Below are 14,343 nucleotides of genomic sequence, written 5' to 3'. Positions count from 1 at the left end.
ACACCCGGATAATTACATGTAGTCTAGTGATCAAGACAGTACTGTGGGCGTGCTCACTGCGTACTGGGATCTTATCCGCTCCCCTGCCTGCTTCGCTCACCTGTGTCTTTTCACCGACATCAATTCAACAGGCCGACTCTTTGGTGTTCAATTGAAGACAACTTCAGAGGCTGCCGTTGCCAATTCATCCCCATTCGCGAGCAAGCACGTGGGAGCGAGACAAGCATGTCAGAGACGGCGCCGGCTTCAAAGCTGGCATATGCTGGGTCGTGGACTTACGCTAGCTTCGCACCAGCCAGCGTCTTCGACTGGCTCTTTAGCAGCCCCTTTGCGACAGAGAGCAGCTTCACTCCAGCGCAGAACCGCATAGCCAACGTTGAGGACGAGCGTCCCGTCTTCATCGACGAAGCAACTGGTGAGCTTGCCCCCTCCCAATTGGCAATTCTCTCTCTCTGACATTGAAAACGACCGGACCCTCACGCGGAGACAACTACGACGTGATGCTCTGCGCCTCGCAGCTGGCCTGCAGAGCCTCCATCAACTCGATGCAGACAATGTCCACGCCCTGCCTCCAACACCAAGATGCGCTGCTCCCCAAGTCGCGCCCATTGTCCTGGTGCAGTTGCCCAACTGCTTGCCCTTTGCCACCACTGTCTTGGGCGTGCTCGCCGCAGGCCTCACCACCACGCTGGTCTCCCCATCGCTGACGGACAAGGAGCTGGCATGGGTCCTGCAAAGCTCTCGACCACGCATCATTATCACCGCTACAGGCTGCTTGCAGGCCATGCAGAGTGCACTTGATCAGCAGAACGACCAGGCTTTCGCCCGCAGTGTGCCTGTGTACCCCGTCAATGTGGGCCAGGACCCTTATCCCGCGCTGCCAACGCAACCCTCCTCGCAGGACTGGACGAGGCTACTGGCGAAGACCCCGACGGGCATCAAGCAGCCGCGTCAGTTCGACCCGGCCGCACGGGCTGCCATCATTCTCTGGTCGTCTGGCACGTCCGGCCGCTCCAAAGGCGTCATGCTGTCGCACCACGCACTCAACTTCTCCGTCGCGTCCATCTGGCACGACGCCGACTTTTACCGGGCACAGCATGAGCGATGGCTCGGCTTCGTCCCCTTCTTCCACGTCTATGGCCTGCTGAATCTGTTCTTGGTCGCCATCCCCACCGGTTCGACCGTGTACACCATGGCTTCCTTCAACCCAGACCAGATGCTCGCCGCTATCCCCAAGCGCCAAATCACCTATCTGCACATGGCACCCCCGATCGCCGTGTTCCTCGCAAAGTCGCCCATGGTCGAGCCGTACGCAAAGCGCGATGCGCAGGGCAGGAACAAATTCTCGAGTCTCGTGGCCGGCGTGACGGGCGGCGCCCCGCTGGGTCACGATGTCGTTGCCCAAGTCCACTCGCGCCTCGGTTTCCGCATCCGCCTGGGCTACGGGCTGACGGAAGCCGGCGGCGTGACCGTGCAGCCTGGTCTTGCGCATGTAGACAAGGGCGACGACACGGGCCGACCGCACTGGGGCGTGGAGCTGAAGATTGCTCGCCCCGAGGAGAGCGAGCAGGTCATGCCGATGGATGAGCCGGGCGAGATCTTGATCAGGTCCCCGGGATTGATGATCGGGTATCTACCCCTGAACGCGTTCACGGGAGGCGAAGACAAGCCTGACACGTCCGCGACGACAGCGGCGATTACGCATGACGGGTGGTTCCGCACGGGCGATATTGGCGCTCTGGATGCCACTGGCACGCTAAGGATCAGTGACAGGATCAAAGAGCTCATCAAAGTGCGAGCGTTCCAGGTCCCACCCGCTGAGCTTGAGGCGATCCTCTGCAGCAGCGACGAGGTGGCTGATGCGGGCGTGGTCGCGACCTACGATGCTAGTGAAGCGACAGAGTGGCCCCGTGCCTTTGTCGTCGCAGCTAATCAAGGCATTGTCAGTGAAGATGGCTTGACAGCTCTCGCGCATCGTCTGCGGTTGCTCGTGGAGCGGCAGACGTCCAAGTACAAGTGGCTCAGGGGTGGGATCGTGTTTGTCGACAAGATACCGAAATCCCCCAGTGGCAAGATCCTGAGGCGTGTGATGAAGGACGGCGGGATCAAGGGGGTGGAAGTATCGCTCTATGAGAAGAAGACACACCGGTCAAAACTATAAGATTTAGGTACGTGACTTAGACAAATGTAGAGCCAGGCCAGCACTCGAGCCCTGTACAAGTATCAATCATCGATTCCGCGTACTGCTGCTGTAGACCAAACAAAAACGAACAAGCCGCCCAAACAGTTCTGTGTGTGCCTCTCACCCGTCATGATGTGGTTGGTTCCGTTGCCTCTCTAGAAAGAACAAGAACAAGCTAAAAATGCCAAAAAGCCGCCCACCCAAGATACAATAATTGTCAAAGAGCCGCCCTCCCCTTACCAGAAAATCTGTCAAAACGTGCCGCCCATGGTACAGTAGACTGAAAGAAAAGGAAAATCCCACATCCATAAAAGGTCGTCTGCTGTGTACGTCTCGCTTAGACCCTGTCCGAGGACGAAGAGTGCATGTCGTTTGTGGACTTGACCGAGATCTCCGTCTCGCAGAAGATGTCGTTGCCCTCCACCACAGTCGTCCTGCCATTGTGCTTGCCCTCGCGGAGGATCGTCTCGTCACTCGCATTGTCGGGGTTGAAGGCGCTGGCGTAGATGCGTGTCTCGGGGCCCGGGCCGCGCGAGTTCATCTTGCCGGAGAGGTCCTCGTTCTTGGGGTGGTCGCTGAGCTGGTAGCTGCGCTCGGGGTAGGAGCCGTCGCGGGTCGTGTAGCCGTGGACGACCTTGTTCCAGAGGGGCCGGATGACGGGGATGGAGGCGCACAGGGCCGAGACGAAGTTCTCTGTGCCCGAGTAGATGAGCATGTCGACGGTGTCATCTGCGGAATGTTAGCGAGGCTGAACGTGGGAGGGTGTTTCGGACAGACGTACAGATATATTCATCGAACGACTTTAAGCTCGTAAGAGCAGTCGTGCGCAAGATACCGCAGATACCGGCACTGTCGAGGTCAGCTTCGGTTCATGTTCCCTGAGGCCAAGCAGAGAGACGTACAAGACCCCCAAGCTCAGGCCGATGATGGTGATGATCTTGTCCTTCATCTTCATGTTGAGCTCCCAAACAATGAAGCAGGGGATGATGGCGAGAGCAAAATCGATGCACACGGCATAAGCTAGCATTCAATGGTCAGCGTGGTCCTAGGAAAGGGTCATGGTCTAGGCTAGCTTACCAGACGTGGTCAACCCGATCTTGGCAAAGTCCAGCCAGCAATTGCCCTTGACTTCAAAGTTCCAGACAGCCTGGATAGGCAGACACTGGATGAAGACGGCAATGGTGCAAAAGACGGCCAGGATGGAATTCGTGCCTATGCAGGCCCAGATGAAGGTCTTGTGCCAGCGGCGGTTGACGACGCGCAGCAGGAGGAAGGCGACCGCCGCCCTGCTGATGGCAATGTTGAAGATGCAGACGCCTTGCCCGATAATCTCGAACATGTGCGCCTGCGCATAGTCGGCAGGGTCAATGTCAGCGCGCTTCTGGCCAATGCCATACGCAGTGCCGGCACTGATACACGCCGAGTATGCTGCGAGCAACAGCTGCCCAAGTCAGTATCTACATGTACTATGACCTGCCAAAGACGGAGGCTGGTTGCTGGCTTCACTTACGAGTGTCAAGACAAGAAAGAAGTCGTCCCATCCCGCGCTGTGCAGAATGAAGAGTCGAGTGTAGCACCGCGCAAAGACAAACATGGCCGCCACAACAGTCTCCGTCCAGAGAACCGCATTCAACGTCGGCCCACGGCCACCATACGAGTCAGGTTGCGGCGTCATTGCTGCTGGTCGAGGTATGGCAAACAAAGAAGGAACGTATAATGGATGAGGCACGGGCCAGTAGTTGCAGGAAGGCTATAGTCCTCGCAAAAAAGACAGACAGACAGGACTCGACGCCCTTCAAATAGACTCAAATGTCAGCCCGTGACAAAGGCCAGAATGATAACAGCAAACGTCAAGTTCGCCTCCAAACGCCAACAAGAGGTGGAAAAGAAAGGATAGAAAGATTTTATCAGATATAACAAAGGGAGTGTCACTCGGGTGCCATTGGACTCTGTCAATGGCTTGCCGAATGTAGCACAAGAAGCGAGCGAGCTGCACAGCGGCTACAACGCAAAAAAAAGGGGGGCCGAGCGAGATGAATGGAGACGGCTGAGATGACAACGGGACGCCGCTGGACGGATAGATCCATTCGGCATGGAGATCACCAGAAAGTGGAGAGAGACACATGAAGAAAGAGTGTAAGAGACTGGATCCTCTGACGCCTGACGTGTAGTACAGATCTGCGCAGAGACCAAGGCAGAGGGGCGCCTCTTTGGCTTGGGCTAGATTACGATGATCTTTTTCGTGGAGCAGCATATGTAGGCAGACTGGGAAAAGCAAGGGAGCTAACACCTATCCGCCTGCGACGGGTCAAACATCAGGGTCAAAGTCAGGGGTATCCTTCCCGCAAGCCCAAGCCGCAACCTATCGCGTCGAAACATCAAGCTCCCCGGATAGTGTGGGGATCGGTAACGGGAGCGAAAGGATAGTCTTACGTCCGGCCTGCGGATCCCTTGCCATCGTATATGTGTGATGTGCAACGCGGCAAGGACCAGTCCTCAATCGATCGACGAGTGAACGTCCCACGTCCATGCACATGTCTGGCCCGAGAGGTGTCACTGTGACGGCGGCACCTACACTGTGTCTGTACAGAGGAAACGTGACAGGAGTCATCTGTGTCTCGTACTGTGCCTGGCCGTCGTGGGGGTGAGTCGAACCACGTTGAGATGGGCAGCTGCTGCTGCGGCTCGACTCGCGTCGACATTGATGTGCTTGTGCTGTGTGAGATTCCAGCGCAGGATCTGGCCACGGACGTACGGGCGGGACAGGGACCGTCCGCTGCTTTCCGCTGCTTTCAGGCTGGGCATCTGCATCTCCGAGCCGAGTATGCACATGTACGTATGTAATGGACATGTCTGCACGCGACTGGGTCTCAGCTGTGTCTGCATCCGGGATCTATCAGATATCGATTTTGTGTTATTGTCAGCTCAGCCGCCGTAACTCAATAAAGTCTCATCTGTATGTATACTGCTGGCTCAACCGGTGGCGGTGATTTGTGATGGTCAACACTTGCGACAGAGCATAACATGTCGACTTTGTCGTAATTATATGCGCGTAGCCGTTGATGAAGTTGGAAGATGCGTGGCACCCGTTCAATGAGTAAATGAACTCGACCGATTCAAACGAAGCACAACATTACTTACCATCAGTCAAATGCCCCTCTAGACTCTCCTGATCTCTTCTCTCGAGAGCAACAAATGCTTTTGGCCGTGTCGGCCGCACGCACGTAATGGTCGGCCCATCATTCTATCATATATCAGGTGTCGACAACCGCAAGAGAGTCCACTCACCGACTGGCGGGCCAGTGGATACGCCGCTTTCGAAACGCCCGTTGCTTTTTCCAGTCGATGACTGCAGATATTGCCCAGTCATGCCTCCCTATTCTTGCGCGTGCGCACGAGTCGTCAGGCATATGACCAAGAGACTGCGCGCATCGCCAGTCGACCAGCACTGCAGTCTGCGGGGCGGCCTGCCAGGGACCTGTTAACAAGAAACGAAGCTCGGTGATGAGATGCCTGTCCTGGTTGATCCTCACACCCGTCAAGGGCCGAGGCGTCGACAGGCCCCCCCCGAGCGGGGGGGGGGGAACCAGGGGCAAGTCGGCACGGATATGCAGAAGACGCATCCCGGTGTTGTGGACTGAAATAAATCCAACAATATGCGCCGCTGTATGGCTCAATCTGTCAATATTAGCCTGCGAGACAGCCGTCTTCTGTCAACGCATTCCGTGCATTGGCGTTGAAAGCGGCGTTGGTGTCAGGCTGCAGGCAGGGGTTAATTATCCCATCACCCGCAGCCAAGCATTGCCTGGACACAGGCGGATGGATGGGCAGTGAATGTGATATTGATTGCTGAATTTTTGATGATTCTATTCACGGCAAGGACGCAAGGTGACTGGAGGTGACTCGTTATCTTCGTTGATCTATTGGGGGCCAGACATTGCCAGTGTCAGGATTTGAAATTGGCGGCAAACAGTGACTGCGTTCATCACCGTGATGATACGATTTTCCATCACGTCCCTTTCAAACGTCCAAAGATGAAAGGGATCTTCAGTCCTCTGCTAAATTGATTCATGCCTCCATCAGCGTAGATGTATATGCTCAGCGTGCACGTACCAGGTTCCACAATCGGCAGCAAGCCATCAACATGAACGACAGGCCTAGGGTCCAGCTCGACACCAGGGTTCTTCTTTGTGGTGTGGCTGCCCAGCTTGTGTGAAGCGGTAGCGCGTTGATTCACCCATCCCAAATCGTCAACAGCTGCCTTTGTGATTAGGCCCGCGTACTCTGGTGGTGACGGTCGACGTGCCACACACGCAGGCCGCGGCCCTTTATTACATATGGCTTGCACAAGCAACTCTCCCCTGCTATTAGACAGAAACCGTGGAGCGCAGCCATGTCCGTCCCGTGCGAGGATTGCATGCGGGAGAGGACTGGAGGCGGTCCACTCGGGTGATGGGAACAGGCTCCATGTCATTGGCATGCGGCGTCCGTTCGTCTCGACATCCTCCATCACCACGCAGCAAAGAAGTGAAGTCACAATCGACAGGGGATGGACCGTATGCATGTTGACTCCTGAGAGCAGATTTGCTGGTTCCACAACGGTGCTGGTACAGCTGGCTGTGGTGTCACGATTGGGCGCGTGGCTGTTGGTGAGCGACGACTGCCTCTCCCACAATGTGACAGACCTGTCGCGTATATGGAGACTTTGCTTTTGATTCTCTCAAAGAAGCTCAGGCAGAGCGGCAGTCCATCTTGGCTTCCCGTTTCTCATTCTCCTCTCGCCGTTTGTTGCTCCCCTCCTTCTCCTCCTCCTCTTTTTTTGAGTACCACTTTGCGAGTCAAGAGTCCAGTTCCCATTCCGCTGGAGCACCTACATGAAACAAGCCACGATGATTGCCTCGGACAGCCTCGCCCTCAAGGCCCTTGCCGTGGGCCTCGTTGCCGTCGTGCTGCGTTTCGTCATCGCCTACGTGACCTCGCCTCTCAAGGCCTTTCCCGGTCCACTCGTGGCCCGGTTCACAGACCTATGGCGGTTCTGGGACTACATGGCCTGTACACACACCAACAACCACCGCCAGCTGCACGAGAAGTACGGCCCTGCCGTGCGCATCGGGCCCAATCTGGTCACCTTGAACGATCCAGAGCTGATCAGGGAAGTGTACTCGACCCGCGGAGACTTCCACAAGGTAGGCCGCCTGCCTCCTCCCCCTCACCCACCATGAGAACAGTACCGAGGGGTGTCTGACACGTGCGGATAGAGTAACTTTTATGAAGTCGCCGACGCCAGCTCGCAAGGCCAGCGTCTCGAGAACGTCTTCAGCACACGCAGCAATGTCTTCCATGCGCGCTACCTCAAGCCCTATCAGAAGTTCTTCTCCATGTCCACCATTCTCGGCAAGGAGCACCTCGCAGATAACATGGCCAGGGTGTTTTGCGAGCAGCTCGAGACCCGCTTCGTCGATGGTGACAACGGGAACAAGACTTGCGACCTGGCCGACTGGATCGAGTACGCGGCCTGGGACTTGGACTGGGAGATGACTTTTAGCCAAGACATGGGGTTTCTCAAGTCTGGCACCGACGTTGACGGCATGATCCACACGGGCGAGATGGTCATGAGATACCTCGGCTGCGTGAGTTCAGACTCCTTTCCTTTTTTTCCCTCCGTCCATTCTTTCTCCGGGATCACTCGTGCGAGGGGCTAACAATATGACAGGTTGGCCAGATCCCCTGGCTCGACAGGCTGCTCGGCAAGAATCCCTACTGCCCCATCAAGTTCGCCACATTTGAAGGCTGCGCTTTCTACTGCTTCCAGCGCGTGATGGAGCGCATCCAGAGCGGCAAGACGGGCCAGGGTGATTTCCTCGACAACTTCCTTGAGGCCAAGGAGACACACCCGGACATTGTCAGCGACAATGAGGTCGTCAGCTACCTGATGATGAACGTCCTCGCGGGCGCCGACACCACGGCCATTGAGATCAAGTCCATCACCTGGCACCTCCTGTCCAACCCTGAGGCGCACAAGAAACTCGTCTCGGAGCTCAGCAGCGTCGCGCTAAGCTTTCCGCCCAAGTACGAGGAGACCAAGGACCTCCCCTACCTCAACGCCGTCATCAAGGAGGCGATGCGGCTGCATCCGGTCATCAGTGGCGTTCTGGAGCGTATCGTCCCCTCGAGCGGTCTGACCCTGCCAGACGGCCGCGTCATCCCGGCTGGCACCAAGGTCGGCATGAACCCTTGGGTTGTGCACCGCAGCGAGCAGACGTTTGGCCCTGAGCCCGACACCTTCCGTCCCGAGCGCTGGATGAAGGGGCCCGACGAGCCCCAGGAGAAATTCGACATGCGTTTGAAGAAGATGAAGGACGCTGATTTGTCGTTTGGCTCTGGAAACCGGATCTGCGTAGGCAGAAACATGGCCATGGTCGAGATGCACAAGGTCATCTCCACGCTCTTCAGCCGATACGATGTGAGTGATTCCTCCTTGTTCGGAGTTTCCAGCAGGTTGTTGACATTTCCCAGATCAAGCTTGCCGATCCTGCCAAGAAGTGGTCCGTTCGGTACTGGTGGTTCACCTTTGTGGATGATATTGACGTTAAAATCTCGAGGCGCGCGGGTGTGCCATCTCTTGCTTAGATGCTGAGGATGGGAGGTAATAACATGCAGACCGTCTAATGACGTTTCGATATCGTTGCATTTGCTGTGTCATGTATGCCCAGAGCCGGACGAGTTGCTTGGCTGGACAGGAGCAATGTCGTAGAGATTGTGGCCACAGATAGTATCTCCGCCTACAGTGAAGTTTGTTTGATTATGCTAAACTAAAGTCCAATGCAAGGCTATCCTACAAAACAAAAAAGCCCATGGCCGTGGCCTTGCCATCATCTAACGCTGCTCAACGTCCTGCTGCGTGGCCGTCTTGCGATATATACGGCGCCATAAGAATGAAGGTAGCCACGGTTTCAACTAGAGAAGCCGGCTACTGACTCGTCGCGGTCGACCACTGCGACGAAGTCCCGTAGTATCCTCCTCAGCCTCGGGCGACTCCTCTACTGCCTGTCTGGCCTTCTGCCCGCGCGCTGTGCTCGGCGCTCTGGCCCTGCTGGTTGGAACCTTTGTGACGGTTTTCGTCACCGTCTTCTTCGACTTCACAGTCTCCTCTCGCTTGGCTCGTCGGCCACGCTTTGGCTGCTCGGCTTCTTCTTCCTCTTCGCTCTGCTCTTCCTCGGACTCCCAGAGTGGCTTCCGTCCTCGAATCTTGCGTTCATCGTTCGTATGCAAAAATCGATGGATCGTGCGGTGGTCCAGCACGCGCTCCTCCTTGTCGTTGGGTCCAGCCTTGTCCGTCTTGGGCCAAATGTAACCGTAGATCTTGGAGTGGCGCTCGCATCGCGGGCAGGAGAAGCGGGTGAAGTATGCGTTCTGTTGCACAAAGTATGTTGGGCAGTTCGAGCATTGAATCCAGGCCATCTCGGGCTCGGAGAGCAGCAGCGGCGTAAGGACATAATCGCCTGGGGTTCGCTGCCTTGCGGGTGGTGTCGTCTGCTTGATGAAGACTCGCTTTTCGTACTTCTTTCGTACCTTCTGCACTTTATCTTCCTGGACAATAGTTTCTTCTTCCACGTGTTCTATACTGATAGCAAGCGTTGGCTCTTCTTCTGGTGTAGGCGTATTCAGGATCGACTCAATAGCCATTGGCTTCTGCTTGGGGGTGAAGAACCGTGGTTCCGGGCTATCCTGATTTGGCGTTGTGACGTCGGTCTCGACTGCTTCTCCGGTGGTACTGGCGGAGGCGCACCTCGATGGAGACGAACTGCTCCTAGACAACGCGCGCTCGTTTGCAGGGGATGCTTCCGGAGCGTGTCTCATCTTTTTGGCCGGCGTAACCGGCGGAGTGGCCAGTGCGTCGCTTGTTCTTTTTCGCCCATGAGGGGTCGCTTCGGGCACAGGCGATTCAGCGTTTGACGAATCTCGGAAGCTGAGTCGGGACTTTCTCTTTGTTTTCAGGATTCTGGGTCTTGCGGCCGGGGTGACGCTTGAGTTGCGCGAAGATCCCCCCATGCTGTCTCCCCTTCGCCTCAACCGAAGAGAGTAGGTGTCAGGTTTATCTTCGACAGTGTCCTGGACCTCTGTCGTTTCGGCCTGGCCGTCCTCGGGCTCCCAACCATTCCTTCTGTGGTCCTCGCACGTTTGGCACAAGCACTCGCAATTGCCCTCGCCAAAGTAATTCTCGCCGTATGTCACGGTAATCTCATCTCCTGCTTCAATGTTCTTGGTTGCAATGATTTCAATGCCGGCGTGACCCGTAGTCACAAGCTTGGCGTTTGCGTCGCAATCGTGGTTCGCGAATCTGGCGGGTCCCATGAAGAGATTGGTCGTCTTGTTCCGGGAGCTCACCACGATACTAAAGTCCTTCTTGCGCGTCATCATGTCCTTTTCCTCCTCTGGGGTGATGGTGACCTGTATGCCGGAAAGGTACTTGACGGGCTCGTTGCGCCGGATGAATCGTCGTGCTGTGACCGCAGCTTCATGGGAAACAATCGTGTAACGGTTTGTCGTGTTGACCTCGAAAGGGCAATCTGGAAGATATATCTGGGCATAGCGCCGCAGATGTTTCCGGAAGTCGTCCTTCTCCTTCTCCGTCTTCAGGGCGCTGACGAATCTGCAAATGCCACCAGTTCCGAGTAACCGCTGCTCGGCCTGCTCGATATCCTTGTTGAGCACCAACTCCTCCTGGATAATCTTGGCGATGTCTTCTTCACGAATTCCACGAGAGGGATGGTACGTCGACCGGTTCTTCGGTATCGACGTCCAGTAGTATACCTACCGAGATTAGGGTGTGTCCTTTGACCTGCGTAGCTAGCCCACGTACATGATCTACAAGGGCATCCGTGAGCATGTCATCGTATGCGGCCAATTGAGCAAGAGTCAGGCGCTTCTTGGCCGGCGGCTGCGATTCCTTCTTGGGCCGAGGCATGGCCTCTACGACTGTGCGCTGCTGGTGGTGCTCCGGGGCGCAATCAAAACGGCAGTGGAGGTTCCAATGAAGCAACAGGTGTCAAGAGCTCTGATTTCGAAGAGCTTAACCAGTCAATGAGACAAGTTGGAACCTGTCTTTCTCAGACGCAGCGGGAGGCGAGAAGGTGTGAGGATCTAAGCCGCTGTTGCCGAGTGTCGCTGTTGGTTTGCGCTCAAGACCTTGGCTAGATGCGCTTGATGTGGTGGGGAGAGGAGCCGTAGTTTCGCTGTGCAGGGCAATGTGTTCGAGGTGAGCAAGTGAGCAATTAGGTAGGTTGGAGTATGAGTAACAGATAATCAATGACAAAGGAGAAGATCAGAGCCCAAGCCAAGCGACATGTTGGCCATGAGGAAAGTTGAGGTGAGGGTGAGCCTGGGCCGCTCATCCTCATTCCAATCCTGAACGTCCAGCCACCTGGGAAGGTACGAGTCGTTCTGGCGGCTGGCCAGGCGACCGGCGGGGCCATCATTTGATCTCACAGGGGATTGGACCCGCAGTGAAAGACTGACCAATCATCGCCTGTCGCTTCAGTTTCCCGAGATCCAGGCACGTGACGTGAGTCGCCAAAAAGTTCAACGCCCAAGGCATTGGGTTTCGTGATAGAGCTGATCGCGTCGTGCTAGAGGAGTCCTGCGCAGCGGTCACAATGATTCAACTAAAGGTACTTCTACATCGAGAATCGCTTCTGCGGCTCATACTGATTCCTCCCAGTCAATATTGAATTGCATCGACAACTCGGGCGCCGCCCTCGTCGAGTGCGCCCTCGTCATAGGCCAGAAGCGAGCCGCACGAGTCGGTACGAATCATCAGCAACCGAAGCCAGCAACGCAATACTAATCTCTCCAGGTGACCGAATCGTCGTCGTCGTCAAGGAGCATCGATCCGCCGGAGCCTCAGGCATGACGGGCATGTCTTCCGCCAACAAAGTCCGCCGTGGTGACATCCGTCACGCCGTCGTCGTCCGCACAAAGTACCCCATGCAGCGCCGCGATGGCTCGCAGGTCAAGTTCGACGACAATGCTTGTGTGCTTCTGAACAAGGCAGGCGACCCAGTCGGCTCGCGCATCAACGGTGTTGTCGGGTCTGAGTTGAAGAGGAAGAAGTGGAGCAAGATTCTGTCCATGGCGCCCATGAACGTCTAAGGGATTGCGAATAGGAGGGCGTGGTCGCCCAAGGTGGTGTATAAGAAGAGGGCTACTGTACGAGAGAATACTGTACATCTACGCGAAGCCTGGGGCATTATCACGGCGTTCTTGTACAAATACCATGAATACTACGAAATATATGGCCGCTTGGCCGCAAATGATATGTTCACGTTTGGGAATAAAATGCCAGCTTGAGTTTGGTATGTATTTGCATTATCAATTTTATCCCACACCCCAACGCCTGGTCAGCTGTGACCGCTGCGTCTGGGACCATCAAATGCAGTTTATCTCAGAAAATGTCGCTCAAACGCCAGAAGCTTCATGGCTTCGTGTTCTAACCCAAAATTGCTGTAGCGAAGTGTGAGAAGTCCAATCTCGTCTCAGGCTACTGGAAAATGTTGCCGCAATTGCAGCACACGTAGAACAATTTCTGGCCACGTTAGTCGGATGGGAGGTCCGCGGGGAGCCGTGGTGCTCACCATGCCTGTGTCGGCGCTTCGCTGCTGTGACTGGAAGAAGACGGACTCTTCGCCGCCGCATTTTGCGCAAGCCTTGTTTGAACGAGGAAGCTGTTCGCGATGAAGAAAGACATGGTCAGCCAGCAGTTCTTAAACAGGTGGAAGTGTGTCTTGTCTCATGCAAAGGGAAACGCATCCACGTCCAAATCCAAACTGCGGCCAATGTGGGTATCCAAGTGAAATAGTACAGAGGTCAATCCAGAAGCGGTATCTCAGCAGTCGTTCACCAGTTAAGAACCATGGCCCCGTCGTTCGAGACATCGCTGCCGTCTGTGCATATCGAGTGGTCGTCCGAGTCGCTCATAATCGCGCTGTGCTGCTCATACAATGGCTCTTCGTCGTATTCATCAAACGGGTCTTCCTCGTCGAAGCCAATGCCCACGGCTATCATCAGCTCGTGGAGCGATTTACAGTGCTGAACGCGGTCGCGCTGAGTATGTTCGGTGTCGGTTGGGGTCCTCTTGTCGCTTGGCTCATTGTCGCGATACACCTTTGCAAGAATCGCGGTCGTGTCCACAGACTGCCCGCATGCTCCACACTGGACTACCTGACCGCATCCCAGACAAACAAGGGGAGATGAGCAACAGGAATCACTAACCGTAGGATCAGAGGCAACATCGTGGGTCACGCCAGCCGTCTCACCAGCTGACTGGTTGAGAACGTTGCGGAAGACACAGGTGGTCTGCGCATCCTCGGTGTAGAAGCATGTCCGGCATGTAAACTGCAGCTTGTGCGAGTCTTCGTCCTCTTTGGGATACAGCATGTTGGAGCATTCGGAGCAGAAGCGAAAAGTGACCTGCTGGTTCTTTTCGGCACCGTCGTGCGACATTGTGGATTGGGGAGTAGCCATCACGTCAATGTCGGGGGAGGGTAGTCGGTAAGGGTCGAGGATTTGTGTCGGAGAAAGGGTTCGTTTTGAGAAGGGCACAGTCGATGTAATCTGCGCGAGGCGGTGCAAGTGTTGTCCAGAGCGCGTTGCCGTCCTTCAAGTCGAGTCTGAGCTTGGGTGTTGTGTAGTTGATGGAGTTTAGTCGATGCGTTAAACGCGAGCAATAATTAATATCAAGGCGAAGTCACACAGGCGGCGATCAGGCTGCAAGTTTTTGGTGGGGCTGATTTCTAGACTCCAGTCGGCTGCGGCGCGGATGCGACAACTGGAATTGCGCTGCTGACATTCTGTTAGCGAAAGGCTGAGTCACATGGTTAGTAGCGTGAACTTTACGCACTGCTTACTCACTACCATAGCAAGGTAAAAGTAAGTACCTTTAGATGTCTTCTTCTTGCATGTGACACCAAATCCGGCTTATCAAAATACACTACAGTACGGGTACATAGGTGAGTGAAGTTTATAATACCAGCTGTAAAATATCCCGGTAGCTCGCGAGCTGTGGTAAAAGGCAGCAACACCTCTAGACAAGTTCATAGCCAGTCCCATGAACAGTCAAGCGTCTCCCCGCTTCCACCGGTATATTAAGTCACGAACCAGAA

At 55.5% G+C, this 14,343-nt stretch overlaps 7 protein-coding genes across 7 annotated transcripts; 3 read left to right on the top strand and 4 right to left on the bottom strand.

The window, feature by feature from the left end:
- Window positions 1–225: 225 nt before the first annotated feature.
- Window positions 226–2,161, top strand: F5Z01DRAFT_614670 (uncharacterized protein; the record flags this gene model as incomplete). Its single annotated transcript, XM_046260827.1, is given in 2 exon segments — window positions 226–393; window positions 410–2,161. 2 exon segments carry the CDS (start codon window positions 226–228, stop codon window positions 2,159–2,161), a joined length of 1,920 nt encoding a protein of 639 aa, XP_046123046.1.
- Window positions 2,162–2,519: 358 nt separating this feature from the next.
- On the bottom strand, window positions 2,520–3,857 carry F5Z01DRAFT_669850 (uncharacterized protein; the record flags this gene model as incomplete). Its single annotated transcript, XM_046264480.1, has 5 exons — window positions 2,520–2,911; window positions 2,964–3,031; window positions 3,085–3,202; window positions 3,260–3,623; window positions 3,693–3,857. The coding sequence occupies 5 exons, from the start codon at window positions 3,855–3,857 to the stop codon at window positions 2,520–2,522; spliced, it is 1,107 nt and encodes a 368-aa protein (XP_046123045.1).
- Window positions 3,858–6,113: 2,256 nt separating this feature from the next.
- On the bottom strand, window positions 6,114–6,901 carry F5Z01DRAFT_26059 (uncharacterized protein). The gene has a single exon (XM_046258583.1). The coding sequence runs from the start codon at window positions 6,744–6,746 to the stop codon at window positions 6,192–6,194; it is 555 nt and encodes a 184-aa protein (XP_046123044.1). The 5' UTR covers window positions 6,747–6,901; the 3' UTR covers window positions 6,114–6,191.
- Window positions 6,902–7,071: 170 nt separating this feature from the next.
- Window positions 7,072–8,812, top strand: F5Z01DRAFT_632196 (cytochrome P450; the record flags this gene model as incomplete). The annotated part of the gene is made up of 4 exons (XM_046261845.1): window positions 7,072–7,368; window positions 7,441–7,812; window positions 7,896–8,645; window positions 8,699–8,812. 4 exons carry the CDS (start codon window positions 7,072–7,074, stop codon window positions 8,810–8,812), a joined length of 1,533 nt encoding a protein of 510 aa, XP_046123043.1.
- A 164-nt stretch (window positions 8,813–8,976) lies between these two features.
- F5Z01DRAFT_642362 (histone-lysine N-methyltransferase SET9) lies at window positions 8,977–11,607 on the bottom strand. The gene is made up of 2 exons (XM_046262631.1): window positions 11,046–11,607; window positions 8,977–10,996 (listed from the first exon to the last, which is right to left on the bottom strand). The coding sequence occupies exons 1-2, from the start codon at window positions 11,148–11,150 to the stop codon at window positions 9,140–9,142; spliced, it is 1,962 nt and encodes a 653-aa protein (XP_046123042.1). The 5' UTR covers window positions 11,151–11,607; the 3' UTR covers window positions 8,977–9,139.
- A 193-nt stretch (window positions 11,608–11,800) lies between these two features.
- F5Z01DRAFT_642360 (ribosomal protein L14) lies at window positions 11,801–12,514 on the top strand. The gene is made up of 3 exons (XM_046262630.1): window positions 11,801–11,853; window positions 11,904–11,988; window positions 12,039–12,514. Exons 1-3 carry the CDS (start codon window positions 11,839–11,841, stop codon window positions 12,332–12,334), a joined length of 396 nt encoding a protein of 131 aa, XP_046123041.1. The 5' UTR covers window positions 11,801–11,838; the 3' UTR covers window positions 12,335–12,514.
- Window positions 12,515–12,522: 8 nt separating this feature from the next.
- F5Z01DRAFT_642355 (uncharacterized protein) lies at window positions 12,523–14,001 on the bottom strand. Its single transcript, XM_046262629.1, has 3 exons — window positions 13,454–14,001; window positions 12,817–12,906; window positions 12,523–12,767 (listed from the first exon to the last, which is right to left on the bottom strand). The coding sequence occupies exons 1-3, from the start codon at window positions 13,703–13,705 to the stop codon at window positions 12,723–12,725; spliced, it is 387 nt and encodes a 128-aa protein (XP_046123040.1). The 5' UTR covers window positions 13,706–14,001; the 3' UTR covers window positions 12,523–12,722.
- Window positions 14,002–14,343: the final 342 nt, after the last annotated feature.

This window comes from Emericellopsis atlantica (assembly GCF_019669845.1).
Source record: "Emericellopsis atlantica unplaced genomic scaffold F5Z01scaffold_1, whole genome shotgun sequence".
Classification (NCBI taxonomy): domain Eukaryota; kingdom Fungi; phylum Ascomycota; class Sordariomycetes; order Hypocreales; family Bionectriaceae; genus Emericellopsis; species Emericellopsis atlantica.
Note: the sequence above shows the minus strand (reverse complement) of the source record. Positions and strands in the feature narration are given on the sequence as shown.

What these genes read in the sequence shown, in the direction of transcription:
- F5Z01DRAFT_642360 (XM_046262630.1), top strand. An exon ending in GAAGCGAGCCGCACGAGTCG is followed by an intron (nt 11,989 to 12,038) that starts GTACGAATCATC and finishes TAATCTCTCCAG; the next exon opens with GTGACCGAATCGTCGTCGTC.
- F5Z01DRAFT_26059 (XM_046258583.1), bottom strand. Translation starts at nt 6,746, where the DNA reads ATGCATACGGTCCATCCCCTGTCGATTGTGACTTCACTTCTTTGCTGC.
- F5Z01DRAFT_642362 (XM_046262631.1), bottom strand. Translation starts at nt 11,150, where the DNA reads ATGCCTCGGCCCAAGAAGGAATCGCAGCCGCCGGCCAAGAAGCGCCTG. An exon ending in CGGATGCCCTTGTAGATCAT is followed by an intron (nt 10,997 to 11,045) that starts GTACGTGGGCTA and finishes TAATCTCGGTAG; the next exon opens with GTATACTACTGGACGTCGAT.
- F5Z01DRAFT_642355 (XM_046262629.1), bottom strand. Translation starts at nt 13,705, where the DNA reads ATGGCTACTCCCCAATCCACAATGTCGCACGACGGTGCCGAAAAGAAC. An exon ending in ATGTTGCCTCTGATCCTACG is followed by an intron (nt 12,907 to 13,453) that starts GTTAGTGATTCC and finishes CATCGCGAACAG; the next exon opens with CTTCCTCGTTCAAACAAGGC. An exon ending in GAAGCGCCGACACAGGCATG is followed by an intron (nt 12,768 to 12,816) that starts GTGAGCACCACG and finishes TAACGTGGCCAG; the next exon opens with AAATTGTTCTACGTGTGCTG.